The following is a 16,816-nucleotide window of genomic DNA, read 5'->3' on the forward strand; positions in this document are numbered from 1 at the left end:
CTGAATCAGATGCCACCAGCAGAATGTTGATTTTCTTTTTTGGTGGCTTGGGTTCTGTAGTTTTCACATCGGCATGTTGCTCTTTCAGGACTTCTGAAAGCATGCTCCACACCTTGTCCCTCTCGGATTTTGAAAGGCACTTCAGATTCTTAAACCTTGGATCAAGTGCTATAGCTGTCTTTAGAAATCTCACATTAGTACCACCTTTGTGTTTGCCAAATCTGCGAAGGTGTTCTTAAAACATATGCTGGGTCATCATCTGAGACTGCTGTAACATGAAATATATAAAGAATGCAGGTAAAACAGAGCAGGAGACGTACAATTCTCCCCCAAGGAATTCAGTCACAAATTTAATTAATGCAATATTTTTTTAACAAGCGTCATCAGCATGGAAGCATGTCTTCTGAAATAGCGGCTAAAGCAGAAAGGGGCATATGAATGTTTAGCATATCTGGCACTTAAATACCTTACAATGCTGGCTACAAAATTGCCACTCAAACGCCTGTTCTCACTTTCAGGTGACGTCGTAAATAAGAAGCAGGCAGCATTATATCCTGTAAATGTAAACAAACTTGTTTGTCTCAGCAAATGACTGAATAAGAAGTAGGTCTGAGTGGACCTGTAGGCTCTAAAGTTTTACATTGTTTTGTTTTGGAGTGCAGTTGTGTAACAAAAACAAAATCTGTAAATTGCACTTTCATGATAAAGAGATTGCACTACAGTATTTGTATGAAGTTAATTGAAAAATACTGTTTCTTTTGTTTATCATTTTACAGTGCAAATATTTGTAATCAAAATAATATAAAGTGTGCGCTGTACACTCTGTATTCTGTGTTGTAATTGAAATCAATATATTTGAAAATGTAGAGAAACATTCAAGAATATTTAATAAATTTCAATTGGTATTCTGTTTTTAACAATACAATTAAAACTGCAACTAATCACAGTTAATTTTTTAATCAGTTATTTTTTTTGAGTTAATTGCCTGAGTTAATTGTGATTAATCGATAGCCCTAGTAAATAGTGATAGGGACAGGTCAGTTATCCAGAATGATCCAGATGTTACCAATCATTTGGTAAGGTTGGATCATTTGAACAATATATTTTAATACAGTCAAGTGCAAAGTCATACATCTTTCTAGAAGAAAAGACTGTAGGTCATATTTACAAGGTGGTTGACTGAATCCTGGAATGCAGTGACACTGAAAAGAACTTAAGAGTCATGGTTGATAGTTAACTGAACATGAGGTCACAGTGGGGTGATATAGCTCAGAGGTGAATGTGATCGTTGGATGCCTAAGTAGGGAAAAAATAAGTTAGAAGTAGGGAAGAAGCATTACCTTGTTACACAGCATTACTAGAATATTGTGTCCAGTTCTCGTGCTCACACTTCAAAAAGGATGTTGAAAAATTTGGAAAAGGTTCAAAAAAGAGCTGCAAGAAAGGTTGGAGGTCTGGAATACATACCTTAGAGTGAAAGATTTAAGAGCCTCAAATTAATTACTTTTATCTGAGAGACGGTTAGAAGGTTACTCGATCATAGTCTACAAGTACCTATGTGAGGAAGTAATTTGTTACAGATGACTCTTTAGTGGGGAAAAAAGTATAATGAGATCCAACAGTGGGAAGCTGAAGCTAGACAAATTCTCACTAGAAGTAAGGCACACATTTTAATGTTGAGGGTAATTGATCATTGGAACAGCTTACTTAGGAATATGGCAGAATCTTCATCATGTGAAGTCTTTAAATCAAGACTTGGATGTCCTTCATGAAGATAACTTCTGTTTGACCTTTAGAACATATGTATGGGCTTGATGTAGAGTTCACTGGAGTGAGGTTCTTTGGCCTGCGTTATGTAGGAAGTAAGACTAGATTATTATGGTCCTTTCTGGCCTTAAAAATCTATGAATGGCCCCTTGCACCTTTTTGAAACTGAAGGCCCTGTTTTAGTATTTTGTTATTACTTGGGGTTGGGAATTTAAAGAGTTGTCAGATACATTTTTAGCTATCACTATCTTTTTAAGATGTTTATAAGATAAAATATACATCCCATTAAATCAAAACCTGTTTAACTGAAATACTAATTAAAAAAACCTCTCCTTTGTGTATTTGTAATGCTTATCTGTTTTGAGTATAGTCAATGGAATCATGACACCTGAACAGAGAGACTGTGAATTTTTCAATCCTGTGCTGAATGAGCATCAGAAATTAGCAGTGAAGAGGATACTTAGTGGTGAATGTCGTCCGACTCCTTATGTTCTCTTCGGACCACCAGGAACTGGAAAAACTGTAACCATGATAGAAGCTATCTTACAGGTAATAGTGTACAGCAAAACAATAATCATCTGGAATTGCCACAAATACTTATCATCATAATCAAAACTAAAAATAGCTTTTAAAAAAACGTGCTAATGCTTAGAGGGTATTTCATTTCAACTCTCTCTCTCTCCTTGTGAAAATAAATCCAAGAGAAGACTTCTGTACAAGCTTGTATTCATAAACAACATATATAGTCAGTTTTTAAATTCAGTATTTGTGTTTAAAACCCTAGTGAATAGTATTTAACCACTGCTTTAAAAGAGCATACCCTGCATTCATGGCGTGTGTGTTTCAATCTGATGATGGATGGATGGATGAATGAATGAATTTCCAATCTAGGCAAGGATGTTTCCTTGAGATTTGGCTGAACTGCAACATTACGAATGTAGAAACATTTGTAACCGTATTCTAAATAATTCTGAATTATATTAAATATTTGAAATATGTGCTTGCTTTATCTGTGATTAATATAGTTGTTCCAAAAGCTTTTAAAAGCTGCTCTTCTTTTAAAATGCAGGTACATTATACTTTACCAGACAGTCGAATTTTGGTCTGTGCACCATCCAACAGTGCAACGGATTTAGTTTGCTTACGACTGCATGATAGTAACTTCCTAAAACCAGGAGTTATGGTCAGAGTTAATGCTAGCTGCAGGTGTGAAGAGGTAAATTCTGTGAAAACTTTTAAATTAAAATACTAAAAAAGGATGCATATTTTTAATCTTAAAATGTTACTCTTAGGACTTTCCTCTGTTTATTAGACTCACTGAGGAAAATACTGTTTATATTTTTAGGGTTAAAAATAATTCACTAGATAATCAATTGGGGAAAATGCATCAGTTGTGGTAAATGAGTTGCTAGAATTTGAGCCTATACTTAAACTCATTGTGTAATGCTTTTTTTCTGCAAGTAGGCCATTTATGTCAACGGGACTACTTCAAACGGTAAGATACTACTCAGTGTTGAAAAGGGTGATAGAATCTGCTCCATAGTGCATTGAGTTGTATGTATGCGACTGAGACGGCATTCCTGGGGTGCAACTTGGACTGTGGGAGCGCTAAGCCCTCTGTTCCACCAGCCTAGTTATCCCTGTCACCCTGTGATGCTGCTGTTAAGCACAAACCTCTGACAGGTTTTGCATTTACACAGACATCCACAGGCAGGGACACAGCAACTGAGTTACATGAATGCTTTGCCAGCCATAGATGAATCAACAATAGAGAGGCTCCCCCCAGCCCCTTCCCAGCCTTGCTGCACCTCAGAACTGTTCCATCTTGCCTTGGTCAGAAGCCTGATCAGTGTAAATTCATTCCCCAGTCCATACCTCCTTCTCATTGTGGAGAATGTAAACTGAGCTGAGATTTCCAAAAAAGGCAACACGGTTTTAGGTAAAATATAAAACAGATATATTAACTACAGAAAGATAAATTTTAAATGAATATAAATAGCAAGCATAGAGATCAAACTTGGATACTTAAGAAACAAAAATAAATTTTCAGTCTGAGTTTTACACATTTAAACAGGATTTGAATCAAGCAGTCTCTCGCCCTTACAGATGGTGCAAGCAGGTGACAGATCCTCAACACGTAGGCTGGGACTCTTTTCCAGCCTGGGACCAGCCTCCTTAATTCAAAGTCCTTTATCCACCAGACATTTCTTCCAGGTGTTGAGTTGCAGAGGAGAGAGGTCCAGTAATGATGTGACTTTCCCTCTTTTATAGTTTCATCCAGCTTGCTACAAGGATCTATGTTTGTGATGTAGGGGTCTGCCTCTATTGGTCGAGCAGTCTCCATTGTCTGTGTGTTCTCTCTGAGAAGTCTCCATTGTATACAGTTTCTGGGATAATGGATTCTTTCCTTGATGGATGTTGATGAGCCATTAACCGCTGTCTGGCTAATCCATTGTTGTACCTGAAAGGCTGTTTATGGGTGTTCCCGTCTTCAGAACATATTTCAGTAACTCATAAATAGCACAACTTCATAACTTCACATACAGTGATATCACATACAATCCAACAGGATATTAATGATCAACAGATCAAGACTTTTAAAATGATACCTCAGAAGGCATACTTCGTATGAAACATCCTAATTATATGACAGTGATGAATATGGGGGTTCAAGGGTGGCACTCTGAGGTACAGTGTGTCCAGTGGCAGATTGTCCATGAGGCCCTTGCCCAAGGGCTCTGGCCATTTTGTGCTCCCTGCAGGAGTGCTGGGAACTCTGGCGGCGGTGGTGCCGCTGCGTCCTCTTCTTCCCCTACTACCCCTGGCTAAGTTACTCAGGCTGCGGCTGGGGGAAATGCCTCTCCCCCAACCCCGGACCTGCTGTGGCTGGGGGAGAGGTGCCGCTCCCTGAACTCAACCCGGACCTGCCGCGACAGGGGAAGAGGCACCTTCTTCCCCACTCCCCTCAGCCCAGGTGCTTCTGCAGGGGGTGAAAACTAGGGGGAGTTCTCTCTCTCTCACTCTGTGCTATAGCCCTGGGGCAGCCTGCACCCCAAACACCTCATCCCTGGCCCCACCCCAGAGCCAGCACCTTAAGCCGGAGCCCACACCTCCCCATATGCCTACCCTCTGATCCAGCCCTGAGCCCCTCATTCCCAAAACTCATCCCCAGAACCTGCACCCCCACCCCACCTCCACCTATTGACCCACTCTGAACTAGCACACTCCAAACCCTTTGGCCCCACCCCCACCACATGAATTTTGTTATGTGCACCAATATGGAGGTGATGTGTCATTCTGCACCTGCATGGGAAAAACTAGAGGGAACACTGCTCCCCAGGGTCCCTCTGCCCTACTCCTCATCCCCTTGAGGCCCTGGGCAGGCTGGAAGACGGAGCCTGGGGTAGGATGAGCATATACCCCTCTGTCCCCCATCCCACACAGAGCTGGTCCAAGCCTTTTTCCTGCCTCCTGAGTTGGTCCAAACCAGCAGCCCAAGTCCTCCTCTTGCCCTGCACAGGGCTGGCCTGAGCCCCGTTGCCCACCACCTCTCCAAGCCCCTTTTTGGCAACACTGTTTGGCGAGCGCAAATGGGACAAATGCCCAGTTTTGCCAAAAAAGTCAGGACATCTGGGGCCAAAATGGGACATATGGTCACCTTAGGCTGGGGTCCCCAAGCTTTTCAAGTCAGGCCTCCATCCCCCCAGCCACCCCCTCCCCTTGTAGGAACTGGGGGCCAGAAGTGTGGCTGGGCTGTGGTCTCTCCTCACCCACCCCCGGAGGCTGATATGGGCCCTCCCATGCCCCCCTCATATGTTCCTCTTTTCCCGCCTAGGGGAATGTGCTCCACAGCGTGGGGACCGCTGCCCTAGGCTGAGATAAGAACCTCCCAGAAAGCTGTGTGGAGCCCCGGGCCCTCCACTTGCCTTGGGTGTGGGGGGTGAGAACAGCCCCTAGCCCACGTCCCTGCCCCCCCAGGGTGCACCACCTAGGGCAGGTGGAGGGTCCAGGGTTCCACACAGTGGCCCTGGTACCTTGGGCAGCTCTTACCATGGCCCAGCTTGGTCAGTGGGCGCGGCCTTGGGTCAGGGTGCGGGGGGGGGGGGGCAGATGTGAGGGACCCAAATGTTCTTTGGGCCCAGGGTGCCAATAAATCTTAATTCGCTTCCTGAGAGTATCACAGTAACATACATATCTATTGACTTATTTTAATAATCTCTTCGGTTGTGTTCATAACACAAGAACATCCATACCAGAACAGTCTAAATGGTCTGTCTGCAGTAGTGGGTATCCTGGTTTGAGGTATGACTTATATTAGATACCTAAAATCCTGCACTTCGCCATGCCCTGAAACAGAAGCAATGACAACCCTTGTCATCTTTGTCCTAAATAGTGATGCTGCTGATGGGTTTTTTCTGTATGAATTCTTCTTTTTAATTTTACTAAGTTTATTTGGTCAAATAATATGCAGCAGGAATTTTACACTGGTCAATTATTCACGGCATTTAAAAAAAATTGTTAGCACTGTTTGTGTGGTTTTCATTTTGTCTTAAGTTGGCTTTACATTTTTTTTCACCCTTTAATGTTGTGTTTTTGTGTTGTGTCACAAAGCAATTGAACTTTTCATTGGCGGTCATTATTTTAATGTACATTTCCTCTTAGGGCTTGTCCTTACATGGAGGGGCAGTGTGCCCTTTGAGGGTATTATTTCTGAAGGGCACTAACATATTGAGCATTAGTTGGTCCACATAGACCCTGCTGGTATGCATACAAGGTTCTCTAGTGTGCTTTAATGTAGTGCTCACTAGGGAACCTTTATGCATACCAGCAGGGTCTACGCAGACCAATTAATGCACTACATATTAGTGCACTTTAGAAATCACACGCCCCCCCCCCCAAGAACACATTACACCATCATATAGACAAGCCTTTATTTTTTCTCAAACTAATGAAGTCTAAATTTGTTTACAAAGGGAGATATGGACATCTTCACTACCCTTGTTGACAGTTTCTGTTTGTGCTGTGTCCTGGTTGTACGTATGTTCAAATTTGATCTTACAAAACTAAGAATAAAGAAAATTGTTTTCTTTTTTGTAGTAAAAATAAAGCAGTTTATTTTGTACTCCTCCTCCTTGTTTGGGCAAACTCAGGAAAAACTCACCTCAAAGTGCATGCTGGGTCCAAGAAATACTTAAAGTAAAGCTTCTAAAATATATTTTTGTCCATAAAATATTTAGTGGTTTTGAACTTCAAGCTAGCCTCTAGAACTTACACATCATGAGCTTGGTGTGTGGCAGTTTTATCAAAAATACCTGTAGTAAATAAGTGTCTTGTGTTTGCAGACAATCAGTGATACAGTAAAACTTTACTGCAAAGATGGTGAAGATATTTGGAAAGCATCACGGTTCAGGATAATAATTACCACATGTAGCAGTGCAGGAATGTTTTATCAAATCGGAGTAAGGTACTGTGGATGCATGTCATTAATAGATTTGGACACTTGGGGCTATGAAATCAATATTGGGGGGTTCTCTGTAAAGTAGTTTAATCTGTTTAAACAGGACAACTGTTAACAAGTAATAGTAAAACATTGCATTCCCAGCTTAAGCTTACAGCCATATTAAATTTTAGTTAGCCCTTTCAGCATAATTGAACTACAAAATTATCTCAAATGACATTATTTTCAAAATACATAATTTAGAGATAAAAATCCCATCAAAGTGAGGAGACTGTTTGGCACAATTGTGATTCCCTGGCAGTTGTGTATTGCCAAGGACCAACTGTAATTGAAAGCATTTTAGGAATTAGCACTGTAGGGCATGCTGCACTTGGAAGTAAGAACTCAAGAACATAAGAATGGCCACACTGGGTCAAACCAAAGGTCCATCTAGCGCAGTATCCTGTCTTCTAACAGTGGCCAATGCCAGGTGCCCAAGAGGGAATGAACAGAACATGTAATCATCAAGTGATCTATTTCCTGTCGCTCATTCCCAGCTTCTGACAAACAGAAGCTAGGGACACCATCTCTGCCCATCCTGGCTAATAGCCATTGATGGTCCTGTCCTCCATGAATTTATCCAGTTCTTTTATTAACCCTGTTATAGTCTTGGCCTCCACAACAACATCACAAGTAATACTGACAGAGTCATTTTTTGGTTATTGTTGCTAAAGCACTTAGCTCCCTTGAAACCATGTGTGTGTGTCTGTTCTTGCTGCTACCTGCACAACACAACACAACACATGCAACCCTGGTTAGCTTAAGAATTACTAGCATTGCTGTGCTGGAATACAACACAGAGAATGTTAGGTCTAAACTAATGGCATTCTTCAGCTTATATGGGCCGGGGGTGCAAAGGGAGGGTGAGGAAAAGTGTGATTTCTGTGTCAACTTAAATCTTCTATTCTGACCAAGTTAAAAAAAAAAAGATAGGAAATGTTTCTGATATATATCTTTCAAAATATGTGACATGTCACAAATAAGGGCTAAGTTTACTAGGTTTTTGCTTTCTCCCTGGCAATATTTTAAAGCTTTCATGTGTTGAAATACCTTTTCATGTTGAAGATGTGACTGCATATAGCACACAGACTTGATCCTTGTAGTTTTTTTTTAGAATTATTTGGCCAGGTCGACCACAGGGTGGCAGAATATACTAAGCCTAAAACAGCTGTCTGAAGCAATTTTATTTAACTCTAGGCTTGGGCATTTCACACACGTATTTGTGGATGAAGCAGGACAGGCAAGTGAACCAGAATGCTTGATTCCGCTTGGGTTGATTTCAGAAGTTAATGGACAGGTATGTATCTTAGTGTATGTATGTTTTTTAAAAAGGGTTTTAGGCTTGCTTTTTTCACTTCCAGTAACAACCTCATATTTCTAACGTGGTCGCTTCATGGCTAGTGATAGGTTAAGTTGCTATTTCCAGGAAATGATCATGCAGTTCTGGGAACTTGTATTAGAGTATGTTTATAGTGATATTATTATTATTTTATTATACATGTTGCCACCTAATTTGAAGTTGTTTTAAACATATGCTCTAATTTTCAGTATTTTCTACACTTAAGTAATAGTTTTGAGTACTTTTCATAATAAATACTATCTTGCTAAAACATATTTGTTCTTCGAGTGCTTGCTCGTGATTCCATTCTCTGTATGCACATGTGCGTGGTTGTCGGAGATTTTGCCTTAGCGTTATCCATACGGCCTGCTCTGGTGCCCCCTTGAGTGCCACGCTCATGCATCAGTATTTCAGACTCCGCTGGTCCTATGCCCTCTCAATTCCTTCTTACCGCCCATGGTGGTTAGCTGGAGCGCCTTTCCGCACATAGCAAGGGTTAGCAGTTTAATCTCTTCTGACTTTGAGCTTTAGGGCCTTGTAAATAGTTTGTTATAGTAGTTAGTATGAAGTAGTTGTTAGAAGTTAGAGTCCCAGCAGGGACTTAACCTCAGGCGAGGCATGCCCCAGTCTCCGGGGTTTAATCGCTGCGTGGACTGTAACAGGCCTATCCCTGTAAGTGACCCCCACAACAGCTGCCTCAAGTGCTTGGGGGAATCACATGTGAAGGACAAATGTCATCTTTGTAAAAATTTTTGACACAGGACTCAGAAAAAGCGGATATTTGTTTGGGGCTCTCCTCATGGAGGCCACCCTTTGTCCAGTTTCTGAGCCGTCCTGCCAAGACTCACCTAGCACCTCGCCTTCAGTGCGCAGTGCACCCCCAGCACTGAACTTACCCCTTAAAGGATCCACCACTGGCTCCTGGGAGTGGTAGGGGACCCAAACTCATGGCAGCATCGACATCTTCCCAAGCTCCCCTGCACCGAGAGAGCAGAGGCCCCCACCATCACCGCAGGAAATGGCAAAGACTCCCCACGAGGGCAAGCCAGCCGCTAAGACCCCTCAGGGGGCAGTGGAGCACCACCAATACCCTGAGACAAAGCAGTGCTCTCCTCTGTGCCACAGATGTCTGGAGTCACAGCTCAAATCCTCTGGGGTTCGCCGTCGGTGTCCGGCACCACAGTCGTGGTCCCCACCATCTCAACGTGGATTGCCTGAGGGGAGATGCTAGTCTCCATATTGCCAGCACCATTTGTCTTCTTGCCAGTCGTCCTCTTGGCGCAGATCTCAGTCACCACCCTGTGGGAGCGCTCCTTGTCACAACTCCGGTCCCCTCGATACCGACACTGATCCTCTCACTTCAGGAACTGGTCTCCAGCGACAGTCAGCAGGCACGTGGGCATCGATGGCCCACAGTGGTCACCAGAAAGGGACTCCTCTGACAAAGAAGGGCAGTTCAACCCCTTGCCCAGAATCCACCAGCTCGATTGGGCTTCTAAGGCTGTCTCAACATCGAACGGCACCACCTTGGCAGCAAGGCCAGTGGCCAGCACAGTAGCCTTATTGGAGGGCATGGGGCATGCCGGTCATGATGATGCCCCCTTTGCACCAGTCATCTGCCACTGCCGCGGAGCAACATTTGGCAGTACCGATGGCACTGGACTCAGTGCCAGAGTCTCATTGGAGGATGGAGTAGAGGAGGCTGCACCCTCCTCTAGTGGTACATTTATCAACTTATCCCTGGACCAGGTGGTCGCTGGATACTTGAGGATCTGCCTGATGACTTTAAAGAACACCAGGCCCTGCTTTGATGGATGGCTGAGAACTTAGGCCTAGAGGTGGAAGAGATGGCTTAGCAGGCAAACACCTTGTTCAGCATCTTCTCAGCCTCTACCCTGGCCCATATTGCACTAGCAGGGGTCCTCAAAATTGCCATGGCTCTCTGGCAAACTCCATCTTCCATCCCTCCCACCTCCAAAAGGGCCAAAAAGAAGTACTTTGTCTTGGCCAGAGTATCTTTTTATACCCATACGCACCTACCTCTGGGCTTGCTGGGTGTCTGTGCAGCCAACAAAAAAGACAGGCAAGGGAACACAGCTCTGCTCCCAAAAATAAAGAGGCCTAAAGACTGGACCTTTTGGGGAGAAAAACTTATTCCACTGCAAGCCTTCAGTTCCGGGTGGCAAACCATCAGGTCCTCCTGGGCAGATACAATTTTACTTTATGGTACTCCCTCCATGAGTTCAAGGAGTCCCTCCTGCAGAGTTTGGCCTAAGAACTGGGCACCCTGGTGGAGGAAGGCACCTTGGTGGTCAGGTGCTCTCTCCAAATGGTGTGGGACGTGGCAGACATGGTGGCTAGACTGGTCGCAACATGGCAGTCATCAGGTGCAGCTCCTGGCTTCAGACCCCTGCCTTTTCCCACAACATGCAGACCTCGATCCGGGACCGCCCATTCAGTGGGAATGGTCTCTTCTCTGAACAAACGGATGCAAGGCTGCATGGATTGAAGGACACTTGGGCCACCCATCACTCGCTGGGCATGCATACACTGCAGTCTGTATAGAAGCAGTTCTGGCCACCCCCCACGGTCCAGGCCTTGGCAGCCTCGTCAGGGTCTGCTAGGAAAAGAAGTAGAGACACAAGTTTTATCATTTGCCGCCCTTCCTCCTGCCACTCACCCACACTGCCCGGCCCAGCGAAGCATCCTGCGAACCAGAAGCACTCATTTTGAAGGTGTGCTCAAGAGCAACACCCCAGTCAATTCCCCAGACCCATCCTGTTCTTTCCTTCATCTTCATCCCTACCATTCGGCCGTGGTGTGGGTCACCTCAGACCACTGGGTGCTGGACATAATAACTCAGGGCTATACCCTTCTTTCCAAAGCCTCATGCATCATATGAGAGGAGACTACACACCCTGAATGTCTGGAGGGCACTGGCCTTCTACATAGATAGAACAAGGCTGTTCCACAAGTCAACGCAGTTGTTCGTTACAGTGGCAGACAGAATGAAAGGCAGCCCAGTGTCTGCTCAGAGAATTTCATGCTGGATCACAGCCAGCATCCACTACTGCTATGAGCTGGCAAAAGTGCCTCTACCTGTGATCATGATGGCACACTTGACTAGGACACAAGTGTCATCAGTGGCTTTCCTGGCACAGGTAGCAATCCAGGAGATCTGTAGGGCTGCTACCTGGTTGTCTGTCCATACGTTCACGTCTCATTTTGTGCTTACCCAGCAAGCTTGAGATGACACAAGCTACAAGTCCATGAACTCTGAACCCATCTCCATTGATACTGCTTGTGAGTCATCTAGAATGGAATCGATATAAGCAAGCACTAGAAGAAGAAAAAAGTTACCCACATTTTTCGTAACTTTTCTTAGAGATGTGTTGCTCATGTCCATTCCATTACCCACCCTCCTGCCCCTCTGTTGGAGTTGTCAGCAAGAAGGAACAGAGAGGGCGTAGGGCCGGCAGCACCTGATATACCGAGCATGCCACAGCTGGCTCTACGGATAACTCTCCAGTGACCACATACATGGGCACGTGCACATCTAGAATGGAATGGACATGAGCAACACTTCTCAAAGAACAGTTACGAAAAAGGCGGGTGACCGTTTTTTTTCAGGTGCAAATAACTGTTGTATCATATTTTTTCTATAAAAGAATAAAAACCTTGTAGATTTGTGCAATAAAGTCAGCCATCAAGTTAATCATTACTTTGCATCTTCCCTCCACCGACTGAATAGTGTTAGACATTTGAGAGAGAACGTCTACAGTATTGTAACAGCAATTGATTTTGTTTTACCTCTGTTTAAAAAAAAAAAAAAAAGTATTCGTCTAGCTTTGTGTCAATTCTAATACAGAAGAGGGTTTTTACTGCTTCTGCAGATAGTTCTTGCTGGAGATCCAATGCAATTAGGACCAGTAATAAAATCTACACTCGCAGTGGCTTATGGATTAAATATATCCATGCTGGAAAGACTAATGTCACGATCTCTGTATCAGAGAAATGAGGATACGTTTGGTGCTTATGGATCGTACAATCCTCTGTTGGTAAGTTAAACTACAGTTTTCTTACTATTATTTTTTTTAAAAAATGTGAACGGTCCTAAGGGGAAAAAAAATGTGTGGATGGGGGGCAGGAGTGTTTCACCTGTCTTATTCTTTTCTTTATACATCAGAAAGCAACATCAAGTTTGGTCTTCTGTGGTTTTGTTGGAAGACTTGAAGATTTCAAGTGTGTATTATGAGTTTTCTTGTACCTTATTTGTTAAAGATTTAACATGTCTACCCCTTCAAAGATGGCTTTTCCCCTCAACTATGTGTTTAGATAGTGAGTAATATAAGTGTTAGAAAAAAACCCAAAATGCTTAACATTGACTTAAAATCCCTTCCCTTTCCCATTATCCACCTTCCAGGGCTTCTCTCAATGAACCCTTAGGCCTGGTCTACACTACGCTTTTAAACCGAATTTAGCAGCGTTAAACCGATTTAACCCTGCACCCGTCCACACAACGAGGCCCTTTATATCGATATAAAGGGCTCTTTAAACCGGTTTCTGTACTCCTCCCTGATGAAGAGGAGTAGTGGTGAAATCGTATTGCCATGTCGCATTAGGGTAAGTGTGGCCGCAAATCAATGGTATTGACCTCCAAGGCGGCATCCCACAGTGCACCAGTGTGAGCACTCTGGAAAGCAATCTGAACTCAGGTGCACTGGCCAGGTAGACAGGAAAAGCCCCGCGAACTCCTGAATTTCGTTTTCTGTTTGCCCAGAGTGGAGCTCTGATCAGCACAGGTGGCGATGCATCCCAAATCCAAAAAGGGCTCCAGCATGGACCATACGGGAGGTACTGGATCTGATCGCTGTATGGGGAGACAAATCTGTTTGATCAGAGCTCCATTACAGAAAACGAAATGCCAAAGCATTTGAAAAAATCTCCAGGCTTTGATACAGAGTCCACAGCACAGTGCTGTGTGGCAAGTGTAACGGAAAGCCAAAGAATCAAATGGACACTCAGGGAGGGGGGACTGAGGACTCGAGCTATCCCACAGTTCCTGCAGTCTCCGAAAAGTATTTACATTCTTGGCTGAGCTCCCAATGCCTGAAGGGTCAAAAACATTGTCGCCAGTAGTTCAGGGAATATGTCATCAATTTACCACCACCCCCAAAGAAAAGGGGGGAAAAAATCGTTTCTCGGCACTTCTCAATGTCACTGTATGTCTGCTGTATGCTGCTGGTAGATTGGGTGCTGCAGTGCTAAACGGCAGCATCTTCTCCCCTCCCTTCCCCGGTGGCAGACAGTACAGTATAAAATGACTGATAGCCGTCCTCGTCGTCATCCCGTGAGTGCTCCTGGCTGGCCTCAGTGAGGTCGGCTGGGGGCGCCTGGGTAGAAATAGGAATGACTCCCTGTCATTCCTGGCAGACGGTACAAAATGCTGGATAACCGTCCTCATCATAGCAGCTGGAGCCTAAGCTCCATCAAACCCCACCCCCCCTTTCGTGTCTAAAGAAAAGATTCTGTACTCCCTGGACTATCACAGCAGCGGGAGGCTGTGTTCCTCTCCCCCTCCACTCTTTAATGTCCTGCCTGGACTATCATAGCAGCTGGAGGCTGCCTCCCCCTCACTTTATTTCACTAAAAAGTCAGTGTTTCTTATTCCTGCATTCTTTATTACTTCATCACACAAATAGGGGGACACTGCCACGGTAGCCCAGGAGGGGTGTGGGAGGAGGGAAGCAACGGGTGGAGTTGTTGCAGGGACACCCCCTAGAATGGCATGGAGCTCATCATTTCTGTGGATCTCTGGGGCTGTGACACGGAGCGGCTGTGCTCTCTGGCTCTCTAGTAGACTTGCCCCATATTCTAGGGAAGACTGACTCTATTTTTAGACAAAACATAAAGAAGGGAATGACCCGAGGAGTCATTCCCGTTTTTGTCCATGCGCCCCTAGCTGATGTCAGCAAGGCCAGCCAGGAGCACCCATGACAGCAGCAGACGGTACAAAATGCTTGATAACTGTCATCACCATTTCCCAATTGCAAACGGTACAAAATGATTGATAACCGTCATCTCATCGCCAAATTGCAATGGCAGACAGTGCAATAGGGCTGGTAACCGTCTCTGCTTCCTTGCAAAGGCAAATGAATGCTGCTATGTAGCACTGCAGTACCACCATCCAGTACACATGCGGTGACAGTGACAAAAGGCAAAACAGGCTCCATAGTTGCCATGCTATGGCATCTGCCAGGGCAATCCAGGGAAAAAGGACGGGAAATGATTGTCTGCCTTGCTTTCCCGGAGGAAGGATTGAGTGATGACATTTACCCAGAATCACCCACGATATTGTTTTTGTACCATCATGCATTGGGATCTCAACCCAGAATTCCAGTGGGTGGGGGAGACTGCGGGAACTATGGGATAGCTACGGGATAGCTACCCACAGTGCAATGCTCCAGAAATCGACGCTAGCCTCAGTACATGGACACACACCGCCAAATTATTGTGCTTTATGTGGCCATGTGCACTCAACTTTATACAATCTGTTTTACAAAACTGGTTTATGTAAAATCGAAATAATCTGTAGTGTAGACATACCCTTAGTTGTGGCAAGCTGGGATGTAAATCTACCCCTCAGTAGCCTGCTGTACACTGTGCATGTGGAAACTGCTGCTGCTCACTAAAAGTTCTTCTTTGAATGATTGCACATTCCACTTGTGTGCCCGCCCAGTGATCCCAAATAGCAATTACCATACACCCTCCGTTTTGTGCCTTGGCAAGGGACACATTAGGAGGGGTGCAATATCTGCCATTTGCTCAAGAAAAGAATGCAGATTTCCAGAGACATATGCCTGTTCAGAGCATGTGATAAGGACTGCTTCAGCCCCAAAGACTTAAGTGAACATCCTGCCACCCTTGTGCAGACCGCTGCTGTGGTTGTCTCTGACAGATCTCTGGACTTGGAGAATCTTCTCCACGGAGAAAGAAGAGTTAGCTTTCATCTCTGGGGCTTACCCAAAAGAGGGGACATGACCGATCAGAGGCTCTTGAAGTTGAAGAAATACCCTATTCAAAAAAGGACTCAGAACATCACTGGGACTCTTTAGGTACTCATGATGGAGCTGGGCCGTTGACCCAAGTCTCCCTGATACCATGGATATCTGTACTATGCCATCAACTCCGGTATCGTCAGCAGGACAGCCATTAAGTCCAGTACCAGTAGATGTTGTTTCAGTTACTGACAACCTTGCAAGTTTATGAGGCAGCATAGGATTTGTTATGCATCTCCATCCCAGGCTCTCCTGTGAAGCAGGAATCTATGGCACTGGCATTGCTTTTGTTGTATCAGGCCCATCTGTATTCTCAGCTCCTATGCAGAGACTGTTAGCTTGTACAGGCACTGATACTGCTAATGAATATGGCAGGGTCTCAGCATGTTTGTACCCTTTTTGGCATTGGTAAACAGCATGTCGGCACCAGTACGTTCTTCAGCCCTGATACCAGAATGATCATCAGAGTTGAGTACTGATTTACGGTTGATATTGTGGCATCAACTACAAGGTTTTTCTTGACATGGATTCATGATGCCATACCTTCGCCATTTCAGGGTGCCACTGCAGTATAGACTACCTTACGTGCCGATGTTGGTCTCTTTTATAATGGACCACAGATAAGTCAGGTTGCCTAGTGACCCGATCAGTCTTTGCACCTCCAATGACCACTGACTACTCAGATGGCTCTTCGGAGTCTGAGAATATTCTGGTAACTTACCATCCCCTTCTAGGAGCAGTGAGTCTAGCAAATTGTCTAGGCAGCCTCTGAAGGGCTGCATTAGTTCTGAGAGTGGGACCAATCATTCATCAGAGATCAATCCTCAAGGCCTAGTACTTACTGGCTGCCCATGTCTTTTTGCTCACCCTCAGTGGCCTTTTTTGACCCCTTGGGGTGCTTTGTGATTCTCCCCCCCCCCCCAGATTTATATCAGTGGCCCAGTCTAGGGGAAGGTTGCCAGGCATCCAGCAGAGCAGTTTCCAGAGCCATCTAGGCTGGAAGCATTGCAAAGACCCTGTTTCCCCTGAGCATCCAGTACTATGAGAAGAACTACTGCCTGAGGGGGATCTTCTCCACCACAGGAGGATCTATCAGCTCTTGTTAACCTGTCTTCCTCCTTGCCCATTGATTCAATGACTCCTGGACTCATCTTC

The 16,816-nt window shown here is 44.7% G+C and overlaps 1 protein-coding gene across 1 annotated transcript in view; it reads left to right on the forward strand.

Moving 5' to 3' along the window:
• MOV10L1 (Mov10 like RNA helicase 1) overlaps nt 1–16,816 on the forward strand; it is a 94,873-nt gene that overhangs the window by 46,801 nt on the left and 31,256 nt on the right. Inside the window, 5 exon segments of the mRNA XM_075065110.1 lie at nt 2,138–2,316; nt 2,837–2,983; nt 7,110–7,231; nt 8,462–8,561; nt 12,497–12,661. Of these exon segments, the coding sequence (XP_074921211.1) occupies nt 2,138–2,316; nt 2,837–2,983; nt 7,110–7,231; nt 8,462–8,561; nt 12,497–12,661 (713 nt within the window).

This window comes from Chelonoidis abingdonii, chromosome 1 (genome assembly GCF_003597395.2).
Source record: "Chelonoidis abingdonii isolate Lonesome George chromosome 1, CheloAbing_2.0, whole genome shotgun sequence".
NCBI classification, from domain to species: Eukaryota; Metazoa; Chordata; order Testudines; family Testudinidae; genus Chelonoidis; species Chelonoidis abingdonii.